The following is a 15,882-nucleotide window of genomic DNA, read 5'->3' on the forward strand; positions in this document are numbered from 1 at the left end:
TCAGGTTTCCTTCCTGTCCCATGAGTATTTCCCACATTTTACAGGTTGCAGTTCATTCAGGGCCTTCACCACTGACATGTTCCCTTCTGTACAATTTGCAATGTTTGATTTTTCCATTTTTCCCTGGCTCTGCTGCCACTGTGATGCCAAATACTCATCCATGGGCCTGAGACTCATTTCTCTAGGTTTTGGCAGGAAAATCACCTCTGGCTGCTGCTCTCTGGCAGCTTTTAGCCAGGCTGCCTTGGCCCTGCTCAGGCCTCCATCCTACCCAGGGAGTTGGGCAACTCCAGATTTGATTAAACATTCAGTTCTGATGTTCCACGATGTGGTGAGGTGATACAGTCAAAGAACAGAAAGGAAAGGGTCAATCTTCAATCTCTGCTTGTCAAAGTGCTGATTGTTTGGGCCACTGCTCGTGGCATTTTGTGGGGGGAACAGGGATATCCCAGGTGTGTGTCTGTTCTGGGGCAGTGTGGGGGGAACAGGACTATCCCGGGTCTGTGTCCGTCCCAGGCAGTGTGTGGACCAGGGATACCCTGGGTGTCCATCCCGGGCAGTGTGGGGGATAGGGATGTCCCGGGCACTGGTGGGGATCAGGGATGTCCCGGGCAGTGTGGGGGATCAGGGATACCCTGGCTGTCCATCCCAGGCACTGGTGGGGATCAGGGATATCCCGGGCGGTGTAGGGGATCAGGGGTACCCCGGGCACTGGTGGGGATCAGAGGTACCCCGGGCACTGGTGGGGATCAGGGGTACCCCGGGCACTGGTGGGGATCAGAGGTACCCCGGGCACTGGTGGGGATCAGAGGTACCCCGGGCACTGGTGGGGATCAGGGGTACCCCGGGCGGTGTAGGGGATCAGGGGTACCCCGGGCACTGGTGGGGATCAGGGATGTCCCGGGCACTGGTGGGGATCAGGGGTACCCCGGGCACTGGTGGGGATCAGGGGTACCCCGGGCACTGGTGGGGATCAGGGGTACCCCGGGCCGTGTGTAGCTGTGCTGCCGTTGCAGTGCCCGGCCAGTGGAGCCCCTGGGGGCCGTGGGGGCCCTGCAGCGCCTCCTGCGGGAAGGGCAGCCAGACGCGGGCGCGGCTCTGCACCAGCCCGGCCCCGGCGCACGGCGGGCCCCGCTGCCAGGGCCCCGACACGCAGCTCCAGCTCTGCTTCCGCCGCCGCTGCCCGGGTGAGACCGAGCTTCTTCCCTTCCCCACCTCTGCTTCGGTCGTGGTTAACGCTCTCCGGTTCTAGAAGACTAATCCCTGAAAAGACTCCCCTTCAAGCTTTTTATTATCACTGACTGTCACTACTTAGTATCTGCTATAGGGCCTACAAATAGGATTTTTTCCCTTGTCCTTGTTGCTTTACCTCACAGAAGCCACATTTTAAATTATTGATAATTAAAGGATAGGTTTCTGAATATTTATTATTAACATTTTCTTACTTTCTGTTACTCATTTATCCTTTCTTCCACCTTTCAATGAGTGTTTCATCAGTGGATAGGAAAAATCACATTTCTGAGATAGGATTTTTATTTTTGGCTGAGTGCAAGGATAACAGAGGGAAATTCCATGGATTGCAATGTGCAACATGTCAGACTGAGTTTCTGGCTTCATGCTCCATTTTGCTCTTGCCAGATCCTACACCAAGACCAGGATCAGTAGAAGGGAGACCCGACCTTGTGATGGTGGATTTTAAAGCCCATCTCATTCTACCCTTGCCATTGGTCCAGGCTGCTCCAAGTCCTGTCCAACCTGACCTTGGACACTTCCAGGGATCCAGGGGCAGCCACAGCTTCTCTGGGCACCCTGTGCCAGGGCCTGCCCACCCTCCCAGGGAAGAATTCCTTCCCAAGATCCATCTGACCCTGTCTTCTGGCAGTGGGAAGCCATTTCCCCTTTTCCTGTCCCTCCATCCCATGTCCCAAGTCCCTCTCCAGCTCTTCTGGAGCCCCTTGAGGCACTGCAAGGGGCTCAAGGTCTCCCTGGAGCCTTCCTTTCTCCAAGTGAAGACCCCCAGCTCTCCCAGGCTGGCTCCAGAGCAGAGGTGCTCCAGCCCTGGGAGCAGCTCTGGGGCCTGCTCTGGACCCTCTCCAGCAGCTCCAGGTCCCCCCTGCGCTGGCCCCAGGGCTGGGGCAGCTCTGCAGGTGGGCTCTCACCTGAGAAGGGCAGAAGGCAGAATCCCCTGTTCCTGCTGCCCACACTGGGGGATCAGCCCAGGGTACAGGGAGTTCTGGTCCCACCTCGCATGGCCAGGGCCGGCCCAGCTCTCACCCAGCTGCACCCCCAGGTCCCTGGGGAGAGATCCCTGAGTAGCTGAGATGGTGTAGAGAGTCAGTGCCATCCATGCTGGGTTTTCCCTGGTGTAGCAGTGCTGTGTCACTCCTGGAGTCAGGCTGTAACTGCTGTGCCTCTCTCCCCAGTGGATGGGAAGTGGTCCCTGTGGAGCAGCTGGAGCGCCTGCAGCGTGTCCTGCGGGGGAGGCAGCAGGCAGAGGACGCGCCAGTGCTCCGACCCAGCCCCGCAGTTCGGGGGACACAAGTGTGAGGGAAGTGACATACAAATGGATTTTTGCAACAGTGATCCTTGCCCAGGTAAGTGCTTTGGGTTGGGCTGTTTGCCCACTGGTTTTTGTTCTTTTCTTTTGGGGGAAAAAAAAAAATTACTCTCCAACAGAAGTGTTTTCCTAGCTTGACTGTCTGGTTTTAAATCCCTGAGGAAGATCAAATCTGACTTATTCTTGCAGTTCATGGCAACTGGGGCCCATGGAGCAGCTGGGGGACTTGCAGTCGGACGTGCAACGGGGGCCAGACGAGGCGGTACCGGAGCTGTGACAACCCACGCCCGGCCAGTGGCGGCAGGGCCTGTGCTGGGGCTGACGTGCAGATCCAGAGGTGCAGCACGGACCTGTGCCCAGGTCAGTGCTCACAGCAGCTGCAGGAATGCAGCTTTCCCTGCAAGGCATCAGGGTGTATGCCACATAAGGAATGTAGACCACCCCTGGCAGTGTCCAAGGCCAGGTTGGATGGGGTTTGGAGCAACCTGGGACAGTGGAGGGTGGAATGGGATGGGCTTTAGGGTCCCTTCCAACCCAAATCAGTTGGGATTCTGTTTCTGATGGCAGGAGTGATCACACCTGCCTGTTACAATGGTTTTGTCATCTTTTGAGCAATTCCTTTAGAACCTTAGTTCCTCCAGGAAAGAATTGACTTTAGCATAACCAATGCAGCCTGCAGTATTCAAACTGAAAAGTTGCTTTCCTCATTCTTTATTCTGCAGTGGATGGAAACTGGGGGCAGTGGCAATCATGGAGCCAATGCTCTGCTTCCTGTGGAGGGGGCGAGCAGACCCGTGTGCGCCTGTGCAGCAGCCCAGCCCCGTTAAATCGTGGCCGTCCTTGCCCTGGGGACTCCTCCCAGATATCCAGGTGCAACACCCAAGCATGCCCTGGTGAGTATTTACAGCCTGCATGCAGTGACAGTGTGGTAAAAGCTTATTCACTAGTGTGGCACTCCTGATTTCACTGGTGCTATGTCTCATCTTGGCCAGTTGACTGGGTAGTTCAATTTTTTGGGTGTAAATCTGCCGTGCAACTTAAGCTCAGTTTTCTGTGCCCTAAAATACCCAACAGCACATATCACATGGGGTTATGTTTTGCCTTTCCCCTGTTTCCTGCACAGGTGGTCCTGCACGTGCCAAGGGCAGCATCATTGGCAATATCAATGACGTGGAATTTGGGATTGCTTTCCTGAACGCCACAGTAACAGACAGCCCAGACTCTGACACCAGAGTGATACAGGCAAAGATCACCAATGTCCCTCGGACCCTTGGTAGGCCTCTTTGATTTTTATCAGTTTTTTCTCTGAATACACCAATACCTGTGGTCTTCTGGTTTAAATCTGAAGGGTTACACTAGTTATAAGTCTTCAGCCCCTGTGCATATGGGTCTGAGATTAAAGCTCCCCGATTTTCTGTGGTGTTTCCTTCAGGCCCAGCGATGAGAAAGCTCATTTCCATACTCAGCCCAGTTTATTGGACAACTGCCAAAGAAATCGGGGAAGCAATGAATGGGTTTACACTCACTGACGCTGTCTTCAAGAGAGAAACTCAAGTGGAGTTTGCAACTGGTGAGTTCCCTTGGATAGATGAGCTCTTTCCATGTCCAGTAAGCCAGACAGATGCTGGATTTCTGAAAAGACAGCAGAGGACCATCGCTGGAATTTGGGTCTTGTGCTTACACTAATGTTTCCAGGCTGACTGTGGCCTTCTGAGGCTTTATTCCACCTTTCAGAGCTGTAGTTTGAAAAGTGTCATGTTTTTGCTCGTGGGCATGGTACCCTTACAAACTGTAAGTATAAATAACTGGTGAAGGGCCTCCAGTTTGGATTCCACGGGGCTGTTGGGGGTCTGTGTTTGGGATGTGTGGTACATGGGTGTGCTGTTGAACTGCCAGGTGAGATCCTGCGCATGACGCACGTTGCGCGCGGCCTGGACGCGGACGGGGCCCTGCTGCTGGATGTCGTTGTGAGTGGCCACGTGCTGCAGCTCCAGTCAGTGGCTGATGTCAGTGTCAAGGTAAAGCTGCCTCAGGTACCACCTCTGCTCTCGTGCATCTGTCCTTCTCTCGCCCAGAGGAAAGCAGGAAGCACTGAGTTCTGAAACCTGCTGTACTGTGTGTGACTTCTTTTGAGCCTGCTTGAACTGATGATGCTGATGTTGTTTTTGAAAGCAGAAAGTTCTCATGAGGAGGGTGGTGGTGGTCTCTCAAGAGTTTGAGATGTTGGCAGGCAGTGTTGAGGAGGGTCTTCAGGGCACTTATTCATGGCTGGCATGTCAGTGCTGCTTTGGGCAGAGCTAGAAAGGTGCAAGTTTAACCTCTCTGACTTAGTAGCAGGTAACCAGTATTTTACTGTATTAATTCCACCATGCAAGAAATATACCCGAAGTTGTTGATATTTTGGAAAACTGCAATATGTAGTATGCTTGATATTTATACCCCTCTTTAGAGGCAGAATTTTTCTCTACCATTTATTTATTTAGCACATTTGTCAGCATCTGCCTTTGAGTAAAAGCCAAATATTTAGACCTCAAAAGATTGTTACTGAGGAGTAAGATATTGTTTAGAAATCCTCTGCTGTGGCTTCCATCATCAGGATCCTCAGCACATCAGTCTGTATCTGTTTTTAAGTATTAGACCAGGCAGTGTTAAGATTCAACAGTTAAAATAAGAGTGAAGAAGAGCTGTGTGTGTGCAATACCCTTTGTTCAGCGGTTGAGATAAGCCCCTTTCTCTCAGCACACCTCACAGCTCTGAGGTTCGGGCGCAGGGGGTGCTGGAGTGGCAGCAGCTGATGGCCGGGGCTCTGTTGCAGGATTACACCGAGGATTACATCCAGACAGGCCCTGGGCAGCTGCACGCGCACTCCACGCGCCTCTTCACAGCAGACGGAGTCAGCGTTCCCTACACGTGGAACCACAGCATCTCCTACGACCCCACCAAGGGCAGGATGCCCTTCCTGGTGCAAACGCTGCGCGCTGCCTCCATCACCACGGAGTACGACCCGCTGGAGGAGGCCGTGGCTTTCAAAATCCAGGCTTCCATTGCAAAAGGTATTGTTCTAGGCCTTCCCAGAAATCAAACTGTGGGGAAGGAGCATCCTCTCTTCCTAGAATTCATTGAGTCAGTAGTCTCAAAAGGAAATTCTGTGAAACTTGCTTTAGTGTAGATCCCAGGACCTAAAAGTCTTGTTGATGTTCCCATAAATTAACTATTAGTTAGCATTGCTTACTGCTGGCTTTTATGAACCTGAGTGACCAAAGGGCATGGGCATGGATTTGTGTGAGCAGATTTTCCTTTGAGAAGCCATAATTAATGAGCAAACTGGCCTGTTACTTTTTTAATGCTATTTGGGCTTTTTTTTTTAAGTAGTAGGGAAAATGCTGTGATTTGGAAGTAAATGAAACAGAGGGATTGCCTGTCTCAGGCTTTCTTTTCAGTAACACCATTCTAAATTAAGTAAAATAAATTTTTCCCACTTGCCAGACTAGGGACTCATTATACAATTTGAAAACCAAATGCATTTCTTTTCTAATTTAAAAAGAGATCTGATAAAAGCAAGTCTCCGGTCAAGATACGGCTGTGATTAGATCTGGCTAAGCCTCTACTGAACTTGCATTATTTCCTCCAACAATTAAGATACTGGTTTTCGGGGTTTTTTAAATCTAGGTTTTTAAATTTCTGTTTTCAAGCAGCCAAAGCCCTGTGTCCTTTGAGGAGTCTCTCCTGAGTTTTCCACTGCAGTTTGTAGTATGTGGTTGTGTTCTTCTACAGTGGTCTCCTAAGATTTGTGACATATTGGGCCTATTGTCCTCCTTTTTTTGTGAAGTAAAACTGAATGCTCTTTACTCTTTCACTAAGAACCTTTCCAGGATGCATTAGGCTGGGATAGAACTGGCAGCTGAGGGGACCCCACACACCTGTTATTCAGGCCAGCACAAGCCATGCAATACTGACTGCTAGAGCCCAAGTAGAAAAACCACTAAAGGCTAGATTTAAGTTTCTGTTTTGGTGTTGAAATCTAATAAATATTGTAAAACTGATGGGCTGCAATTCTTACTGTTAAAGTAATGAAATGGCCGTATTTTTATCCACAAGTGACACGTGCTTCCTTTATCATCCAGGGGATCGCAGCAACCAGTGCCCTGCGGGGTTTGCTTTGGACTCATCTGGGCCCTACTGCTCAGGTAATGACTGACACCAGTGGTGTAACCATGCATCTTAGCCTTAAAAATCTCCCATTTCCACCCCTGGCATGGGCAGGAGCAGCTTCCACTAGCCCAGGGTGCTCCAAGCCCTGTCCAGCCTGGCACTTCCAGGGATCCAGGGCAACCACAGCTTCTCTGGGCACCCTGTGCCAGGGCCTCCTCACCCTCACAGGGAAACATTCCTCCCCAATATCCCATCTATCCCTGCCCTCTGGTGGTGGGAAGCCATTCCCTGTGTCCTGTCCCTCCAGGCCCTTGTGTCAGGTCCCTCTCCAGCTCTCCTGGAGCCCCTTTACACTTTGGAAGGGGCTTTAAAGTTTCCATGAAGCCTTCCCTTCTCCAGCTGAACACCCCCAGCTCTCCTGGGCTGGCTCCAGAGCAGAGGGGCTCCAGGCCTTGGTGCATCTCCATGGCCTCCTGTGGACCTGCTCTAGGAGGTCCATGTCCACCTTGTGCTGAGGGCTCCAGAGCTGGACACATTAAGCCACCAGAACTCACATCCCCTTTACTTGGAGTTCAAAGTATGCACTTCAAAAAGTGTGAGTTATCCTTGCTGAAAGGGCGTGGGTCCAAGGGCAGTTGAGGACCTAACTTCTGTCCTCACCTACAATATGAGCAGTGCTCAGACAGCTTTTAAATCAGTACCTCAGGTACACCTGGAGGACACTGAGCCTCAGGCTCTGCTGAGCCTCCAGAGCAATGAAGGACTTAGGTGACCTGTGGGTAGGAAAGGATGAGTGTTGGCACCTCAGACAAGAGCCCTGTGTCTCTTGTGTGTTCCTGCCTGGGGGATGGAGGTGGAGAGAAGCACATGAGCACCCTGGCTGTCTCTCTAGAGTTGGGGTGGTTCTAGGGAGAAATCATCTGAGATGATTTTGTGGACTTACTTCATTACCTCTTGAAGAGTTGCAAATGAAGGGAATTGTTGGATCTGGTTGTGCCCTGTGGGCTTTACTAGTCACACCCCTCTGAGGAAGGAGTAGTTTCTTGGGAAGTCTCACTGGTTTTTCAAACATTTTCTTGTTCCAGATGAAGACGAGTGTGCTGTGGGAAATCCTTGCTCCCACACCTGTCACAATGCTGTGGGATCCTACTACTGCTCCTGTCCCAAAGGCCTCGCCATCTCTGCTGATGGCAGAACATGTCAGGGTAAGAAAGGTGCTGCTGGGGACAGCTTGGATACAAATGCCCCTTAGATAATTTAGGGCCTTAAAGTGCCTTAGGAGGCCCTTCAGTTGCTAAGGGGAGGTTTTATTCGGGCCATTTTCTCATTATAGGAACACAGTTTAATGGCGGTATTGTAATTATTGTAGCGGAAGGTATTTGCAGGCACGTGTCTGCAGTGGCTCGTGCTGGAGCCCTGCTTAGCGTGTCCCGTGCCGGCTGTGTGGGTCTGCAGCTCCTTTCCCCTTGCAGACATCGACGAGTGTGCGCTGGGGGCACACAGCTGCCCCGCGGGGCAGGACTGCCAGAACGTGCCCGGTGCCTTCCGCTGCGTGCTGCGCTGCGTCAGCGGCTTCCGCAGGATGCCCGACGGCTTCAGCTGCCAAGGTAGGCACGGCCCCGGGTCAGCAGCGCCCGTGAAGCTGAAATGCGCTTCAGAGAGGCGCCGCCGAGCACCTGGCTATAAATTTTCATTCTTAAGTTTGCGCATTTTTGGGGGTTTGGTTTGTCTATAGGTTTGGTTTGGTTTTTAATCTTTTGCTTCTTCTTTCTTTAGAAATAAATTTAAAATCCCATCAGGGAAGAACTTACTTAATATTGTTGGGTTTGTGTCCTATGTACATTTTCCTGTACAAAGATAGAAGAGCAGCAAATGCTCCTGAGCAGAACTCAGGTAATGCCCACGGGGCAACTCCCAGCCCTGGTGTCAAGCATTTGTGTTGTTCCACAGATATTAACGAGTGTCAAGAGTCCAACTCCTGCCATCAGCGTTGCTTCAATACCATAGGGAGTTTCCACTGTGGCTGTGACCCAGGATTCCAGCTGAAGGGCAGAAAATGCGTGGGTAGGGATGAAGTTCTGAATGTCCATTCCCTCTCTTCAACAGACAGAGTTCAACATTTACCTGTTGCTCTATTTTCATATGAAAGAAAATGCTGCTGTGGATGACACACTTCATGTACAGTTTGGAATCTGTCAAGTAGTACTGAAAGCCAGAGGAAGCAAGAATTGGGCTGACTGATCCATGTGCATGAAATGATTCAATGTGTGGAAATAGGGTAATTTCATTACATAATTGAGTACAATCCTGCTTTTATTCTTTTTTCCACTTTTGTTTGAATAAGATGTCAATGAGTGCAGGCAGAATGTGTGCAGGCCTGATCAGCTCTGCAGGAACACCCGTGGTGGCTATAAGTGCATTGATCTGTGTCCCAGTGGAATGACCAAAGCAGAGAACGGGACTTGCATTGGTGAGTGGAAGCATTAAGGCACTGTGTGGTTATGGGAAACACAGGGACAATGGTGATGTGGTTTTTTTTTTAACTAATCCTGAAGATTGTCCATCTCCAGTTACTAATATTTGTACATGCTAAAGCACCAGCTTTGCTTATGGAACATCTGTATTTAACTTTACTGTAGCTGGTATTAAAAAGCAGATGTATCCTTGCCACCTCTAGTTTTCCACTGTTCTTAAGCAAGAGCAGTAAGATTTCCCTTGGTGTCTTTGCTGTGTTGGCACCTTGATTTCTATGTTATTCATTGACTGAAATGTTTTGCTCTGTGTGAGGATGATTTCTTAAGAGTTTGGCTCAGGAGCTCTCATCAAGATCACAGCTCCCTGCTGCTTATCAGGGAGGGTTATAAGCACAGCTGATGTTGTAGGTGGTACCAAAGCTTTTGTTCCACTGGAACCATGGGATGATTTGGGCTGGAAGGGACCTTAAAAATCACCAATTTCTACCCCTTGCCGTGGGCGAGGACAGCACCCACCATCCCAGGTTGCTCCAAGCCCCCTCCAGCGTGTCCTTTGTCCCCTTCCAGGGACGGAGCAGCCACAGCTTCCCCCCGCGGCAGGGATGTTGCAGAGCTGTGACTGTTCCCTTGCTGTGTGCCGCAGATGTTGACGAGTGCCGCTCGGGCTCGCACCAGTGCCGCTACAACCAGCTGTGCGAGAACACGCGCGGCAGCTACCGCTGCGTGTGCCCGCGAGGATTCCGCGCCCAGGGCGCCGCCAGGCCCTGCGTGGGTAAGCTGCTCTTGGTCCCCTCACACCCCTGCTCTGCCTCTGCCTGGCTTTCTGCAGTGCTATCCCTGAGGAAGACCGTGCTGCAGAGACAAGTTTGCTCTGCGTTTCCAAATTGCCCATCTAAAGCAAAGTGCTCCATTCTGAACAGTCAGAGCGAAATGGTTCCAAACGGAGATTGGTTTGGGGCCATGCTTTGGAAACAAAGTGTAAGAGGGTCTCAGTGCACTGGTGGATGGATGGGCCAAGTGACCACTCCACAGGAGGCTTCAGTTACAAGATCAGGTGGGGTTTGTTGGCTCAGCCCTGAAGGCAGTCCCACAGGGAGTGATGTGGGAGCCCCTAGGGAGCACACCCCAAGGAGCTGCAGGAGGCCCAACAGACCCAGAACTGATTCTGGCTCCTGAGCATCCCAAACACACCTATCCCTCCATGAGGGTGCCAGGGGTGTTCCCTAGCAGGCAGAGCACAGGGACCTGGTCTGCATCTCTCCCTCAGTGCTCCCCTCCTGGCACGGGTGGCTCCCAGCAGGGAAGGAATAGGATCCCTGGCACTGACAGGAATGCCAGCCATGCAGTCACTCCCTGTGCCATCTTGGCATAAAGCCACACAGAGACTGCAGAGCTCTGACATGGGAGCAAGAGAGTTTAACGTGTGGGGCCAGGGCAGGTGGATAAGCATTTCCCCTGGCATTTAAGAGACTTCAGGAAGGCAGTAGGATCATTTCGAATTACCTTTACTGCATTTACGTCCAATATTTAAAATGTAAGAGCTGACGTACCCTGATAATGAGGATTTACCCTGATAATGAGGATTTCTGAATGTGGGTATGTGATACCAAGTGAGGTTGGTTTTGGTTGCTGTTACGTATTATGTCAGAAAAATATTCCTCCCTGATGACTTCTTCAAGATTATCTTTCCAAAGTGATAGATAGTTTTTTCTTATTTTATTTTTTTAACAACCTAAGATTTTGGACTGTCAAAAGCCAGGAATGTTTGAGATTTTTTAAAGGAGATTAAATTGCACTAGGATGTGTGTGGCTATAAACCAAGATATTACTTCTGCCATCTGCCTCTGTACTGAAATAAAACCAATCCCAGATTCTTAATTTGTATTTAAGCCCTTTAAACTTCTAACAGGAAAAAGCCAGGTAAAGTCTAGGACTGTAGGTTTTCCCAAAACACCAGCAGCCTTAAAGCTGCTTTCTGACCAAGGCCCACTGAAAGCTCCCTCCTAACGAATTTTTATCTTTTGAATTTTTACATTCTTAAAAATGTATCTAAAATATAGATTCATCCAAAGTATTAGTTTTGTTAATAAAATCCAGTTTTTATTTTCATTGTTGACAGTGAGCACAGGGAGGAGTTGAAAAGTAAGTAGGGCCCAGACTGAAACAGAAGTAGTGAATTTGTTCCTGCCTGTGCCATTTTTACCCTGGGTAAAGCTCTTTGTGCCACAATTCCCTTTTTTGTTTGTTGGACAGGGATAAGATGCTCCTTTGTGACTCCCACAGAGCTCTGTCTGCCCATTTACCTGAATAACAGCATTTCTGGGAGCTGTGCTGTTTTCTTTCCTTTCCACATAGATGGAAGGGCTTTGCTAGAAGCTGCTATAATGCAGGTTACACATGCACAGCTATCTAGAATATAAAACCAGGTACTGTTTTTCAAATTAGAGAAAGCCTGAAAATGTAGCTATTTCAACTTCAAAGTAATTTTACCTTGTTCTTGTAAATATTAGGGTCCCCATGCCTCAGTAGCCTCTTCTCACAGGGGCAGCCTGGAACCGATGCTGGTGACTCCCTGCAGTCAGTTCTGCTTGTATTGCACAGGCTGCTCTTGCAAAAGAAATTGCTCAAATTTTCACCTGTTGTCTTTCATAATTTCTATTATAATCTTCTATTGCTTATCCACAACTTATTCCAAGGATATTGGTTGTCATAAAGACATCAGTGTTAATTTATTTTAGGCAGGTACAGAATGTAAAAGTCAGCACTTGAGTGCTAGGGAAATAATGAGTTTGTTTTCTTTTACATGTATATGAATAATAAATTTTTCATCTTAAGCATATACTGAGATTAATACACTTAAAATTCAGATCAGTTGTTGTCATACTTAAAGTGAAATTCTCAGTTGTAACACCTGAAAATTCTACCCTAAGGATAATTCCATGAATATGTGAAGTTTCAATTGTGTGTTTGCAAATAAGAACTGGAAAATACTGTAACACTCTGCAATTACTACTTTGGGAATTTAAAGCATTTAATTATTAATATCCCCCTAAATTGTTTAAAACCATAAATGTATCAAATATTAACCACTTCATGGAAATGCAGCCTAATGTTCTACTATATTTCTGACAATATTAATTTTTAATTATTATTCTCATGAATTTGTGGCTTGGGGAGTTACAAGCTGTGTTCAAAAGCCTCTGTTCACAGGGGATCCAAATGAAACTGTAACAATGCTGGCTTAATGGCATTTTTACAACAGCAATTGCAAGAATACACATTACTATGAAATAATTCAGCTATTATTGAGTTGTCATTAAGATCATCTTTAATTTCTAGTAGGATAATGTTTATAATATATGTCAGTTATAGACATGTTGAGATGTATGTTAAAAGCAGGTTTTTTTATTTCTGGTCATTGCAGAGTTGTTTGGAATTAAGACTTTTACCTTTTTCTGGTGAAGAAATACTAAGTTTGAAAAGAAATACAGTATGTGTCAAATTTCCAGCTGAGCCTGAAGTAACTGGATAAAAACTATATTTTATCTATATTTTAAAACTATATAAAAACTAAATTTCTTTCTGGTAGTCAGAGACTGTGGGGGAAGGTCCTGCAGTCCCGAGAGCACTCACAGTTACTTGGAGAGGGAGGGACACTCAGCATGTTGTACCCTCAAGGCTTTTACCTTTCTTTGTATGCTCAGCACTCAGTTTTGGTTTAAGGATGGATATTAACAGCTGAGGTGGCTCAAATAACTTTGGACTGCAATTCAAACAATTAAAAAGACATTGCTTAGGAAAGCAAAGATAATTCTATTTACAGTTGTCCAAAACTGTCCTTAAGTCTCCAACCTGTGACAGCTGGAATGACCAATAACAGCATCAGAAGTTAGAACATACCCAACCTCTTGCCCTTGCAGCCTTGAAACATGTCCTTGAGCCTGATGCCCCATCCCTGGAAGGGTCCAAGGCCAGGCTGAGCAGGGCTTGAAGCAGCCTGGGCCAGTGGAAAGTGTCCCTGCCCATGGCAGGGGGTGGCACTGGCTGAGCTGTAAGGTCCCTCTAACCCAAAGCATTCCATGGTTCTGTGATTCCCCCAGCACGAGGCACAATGACCACATCAGAGCCTGTGGTGCTTCCCTTAGTGTGGGTGTAAGGAATTTCTAGCACTGTACTTCTCTGGAATGCTCTGTGTTAAGCATCATCTTTTAAAGAAGGGCCCAGCAGCTTCTTCCACTCATCTCTGGAGCACTTAAGGAGAAAATCCCAAGTAGTAAGAGAGTATTGAGCAGCTGAGGCTGAAATGAGGCTTCAGCAGGGCTCCTGTCTGGGTGAGCACAGTCACATCAGCCTGTGGGAGAATGAAGGTTTCTTACAGTCCAGGACAGTGGATCCTGCCTGCTTGGCCTAGTGTTCTCCATGTTTTAGTGCCTCCAAATCTCGTTCTTATGTCTTCACCTTGTTCCTGAGACTGAGATAAGTATCTGTGTGTATATATACGTATAGTTACGTGTTGTTTGTTTGTTTGTTTTCTCTCCTTTCCACATGGTTTGGGGCTCTGGATCATGTCACATGAGCAGACATTAATGAATGTGAACAAGTGCCTAAACCCTGTGCACTTCACTGCACCAACACCCCTGGCAGCTTCAAGTGTTTCTGTCCACCTGGGCAACAGCTGCTGGGTGATGGGAAATCTTGCGCCGGATTGGAGAGGGTGCCAAATTCGGGTGCCTATTACAGTAGCTATAACTATGCTCAGTTCTCCCCTGGGAGAGACAACCAGCAACTGCAGCACTATTACAGGCACTCCTCAAATCTCTACAGCTCCTTCTCAGAGTATAGGAACAGCAGAATACCCTTCTCCAGGACTAGAAGGAACCTTAGAGAAACTTGTCCTGAAGGCTATGAGGCAAGAAATGCCAGATGTGTAGGTAAATGTCAGTCCTATCTATGCATCTTTGTTTTGGGCCTTATTCTTAGGTTACTGTGTGATATATACCAGGGGCTGAGGGTTTGTGGTGCTGGGGTTGTGTTTTCTATTACTCTGGTCAATATTCAAAGGGTTCTGCATGTTCTGGTCTCTGTTGTCTTGGCTCACATTGTATCAAAAATGTTCTGAACCTCCTTACAACCTCGTTTTAATTGTGCTGCTTATTACCTGTTTGCAGAGTATTTCCCTCTGTTATTCTCTTTCTCCTGATCATGGTAGCTCACCTTGCTGAATCTTCTCACACTCCAAAACCACCAGGAGCCCCAGTCTAGTCACAGTGCTTCCATCAGACTCCCACTGGCAGCAGTAATCTTGTTAGAATGGTTTGGAATAAATATTTTAGAACTGATCAGAGTGGGACCAGTGCCAGCACTGCCACAGGACTGTCAGTCACTGTCACACGGGCAACAGGCACAGAAGCTTTTAAATTATTATTGTTTTATGTAAGAAAAGGGGTTGCAGTGTAATTCAGTGAGCATGGAGAAGACATCAAACCTTGTATGTAAGCTACAGAGAGGTTTCATTTGTCATATCCATGTGGATTGTTATGGTATAGGAGTTTAATGAGAGATCCAGGAATACAGCTCTGAGGGAAGGAAGTATTTGTTTCAAATTTGGATCTTCATCCCAGCTTCTAGGTGGAATTAGTTAATAGGCCATGAATATTAATACTACTAACACTCCATGAAACTTTCATTTCATTGAATAAATATCTGAATTTTAAAATTATTGTTTAATATGAAAAATACCCCAAGTTATACTTTTGTTAAAGAAAATTCTTTCAGTAGGCAACCATCAGCATTTGCTAACAGCACAGATGTTTGTATTTACATCTGTTTCTCTTCTCTGTTTGCATTTTGATCTAATGCAACCCCCTGTCAGTCAGACTGAGGGGAAGCAAAGACCTTCCTTCCACTGATTTAACCATGAAAGTCTGAACTCCTGCATGAGATTACTTTAGTGCTGTCCTGAACTAGGTAGATGTTTCAAAAGCCATTGTAATTATAAATCATCTGTGTCTAAATCATACTAATACGCCTTGAAAACTTTACATAATGTGGTCTGGTACTAGTACTTCTGTATTTGAGAGGGAGATTTTTAAAAAAAGAAGAAAGAAAAGAGCATTTAGTGACAGTCTTCCCAGCTACTGAGCCTAATTCATCCCTCTGGCAAGGGCAAGGTCAGTTTAAAAGGGAAACAGCTTTGCCTGAGGAGGGAGTGACTGTAAGGAAGACTCCCCAGTGACAAAGCTTCCTCTGGTGAGATAATGAGTGTGGGTGTTCCCTAAGCATGTTGCTTAACACCTGATAGATTATCAGGCAGCTCAGATTGCTCTGGGGGCAGGACCGTGTTGGAATGACCCTGGCAGCGGATGCAGGTGGCACATCCCCCTCTGTCCCAGAGCCCTGTCTCAGGACTGGCCTCCTCAGCTGGGGCCTGTCATAGCTGCTCTTCACAGATGTGACAGCTGTCACAGCTCCCTCTTCTTTGAGGGAGCCCCTCAAAGCTGACTTTAGTGCCTGCAGAGTTACAAGGAATGGCACAGGTAAGGGGAGAGGACACTCCAGTCTTAGATGTTCAACCTCATCAGAAAAAAAGATCCAGACAACTCCCACCAGCTCTGTTTTTACTGCTGTACATAAATAAAAAAGTACCTGTGTTGATGGCAGGCTCAGGGAATGCTGAGGTGTTGGTGCTTCTCTCCACAG

At 47.9% G+C, this 15,882-nt stretch overlaps 1 protein-coding gene across 6 annotated transcripts in view; it reads left to right on the forward strand.

Moving 5' to 3' along the window:
• The window catches only part of HMCN1 (hemicentin 1), a 165,471-nt gene that overhangs the window by 146,628 nt on the left and 2,961 nt on the right, over positions 1 to 15,882 (forward strand). For 2 of the 6 annotated variants that reach the window (XM_063407765.1, XM_063407767.1), the window contains 15 exons: positions 1,017 to 1,187; positions 2,424 to 2,594; positions 2,747 to 2,917; positions 3,280 to 3,450; positions 3,681 to 3,830; positions 3,990 to 4,127; positions 4,454 to 4,575; positions 5,373 to 5,610; positions 6,682 to 6,744; positions 7,795 to 7,914; positions 8,182 to 8,316; positions 8,660 to 8,773; positions 9,054 to 9,179; positions 9,827 to 9,955; positions 13,764 to 14,114. In XM_063407765.1, coding sequence (XP_063263835.1) covers positions 1,017 to 1,187; positions 2,424 to 2,594; positions 2,747 to 2,917; positions 3,280 to 3,450; positions 3,681 to 3,830; positions 3,990 to 4,127; positions 4,454 to 4,575; positions 5,373 to 5,610; positions 6,682 to 6,744; positions 7,795 to 7,914; positions 8,182 to 8,316; positions 8,660 to 8,773; positions 9,054 to 9,179; positions 9,827 to 9,955; positions 13,764 to 14,114 — 2,370 coding nt within the window. Of the gene's footprint in view, positions 1 to 1,016; positions 1,188 to 2,423; positions 2,595 to 2,746; positions 2,918 to 3,279; positions 3,451 to 3,680; positions 3,831 to 3,989; positions 4,128 to 4,453; positions 4,576 to 5,372; positions 5,611 to 6,681; positions 6,745 to 7,794; positions 7,915 to 8,181; positions 8,317 to 8,659; positions 8,774 to 9,053; positions 9,180 to 9,750; positions 9,956 to 13,763; positions 14,115 to 15,882 lie in introns of those variants that run through there. The other 4 variants (XR_010081490.1, XR_010081492.1, XR_010081491.1 and 1 more) reach the window with 4 other exon arrangements.

The sequence above is a fragment of the Prinia subflava genome, chromosome 10 (assembly GCF_021018805.1).
Source record: "Prinia subflava isolate CZ2003 ecotype Zambia chromosome 10, Cam_Psub_1.2, whole genome shotgun sequence".
Lineage (NCBI taxonomy): Eukaryota > Metazoa > Chordata > Aves > Passeriformes > Cisticolidae > Prinia > Prinia subflava.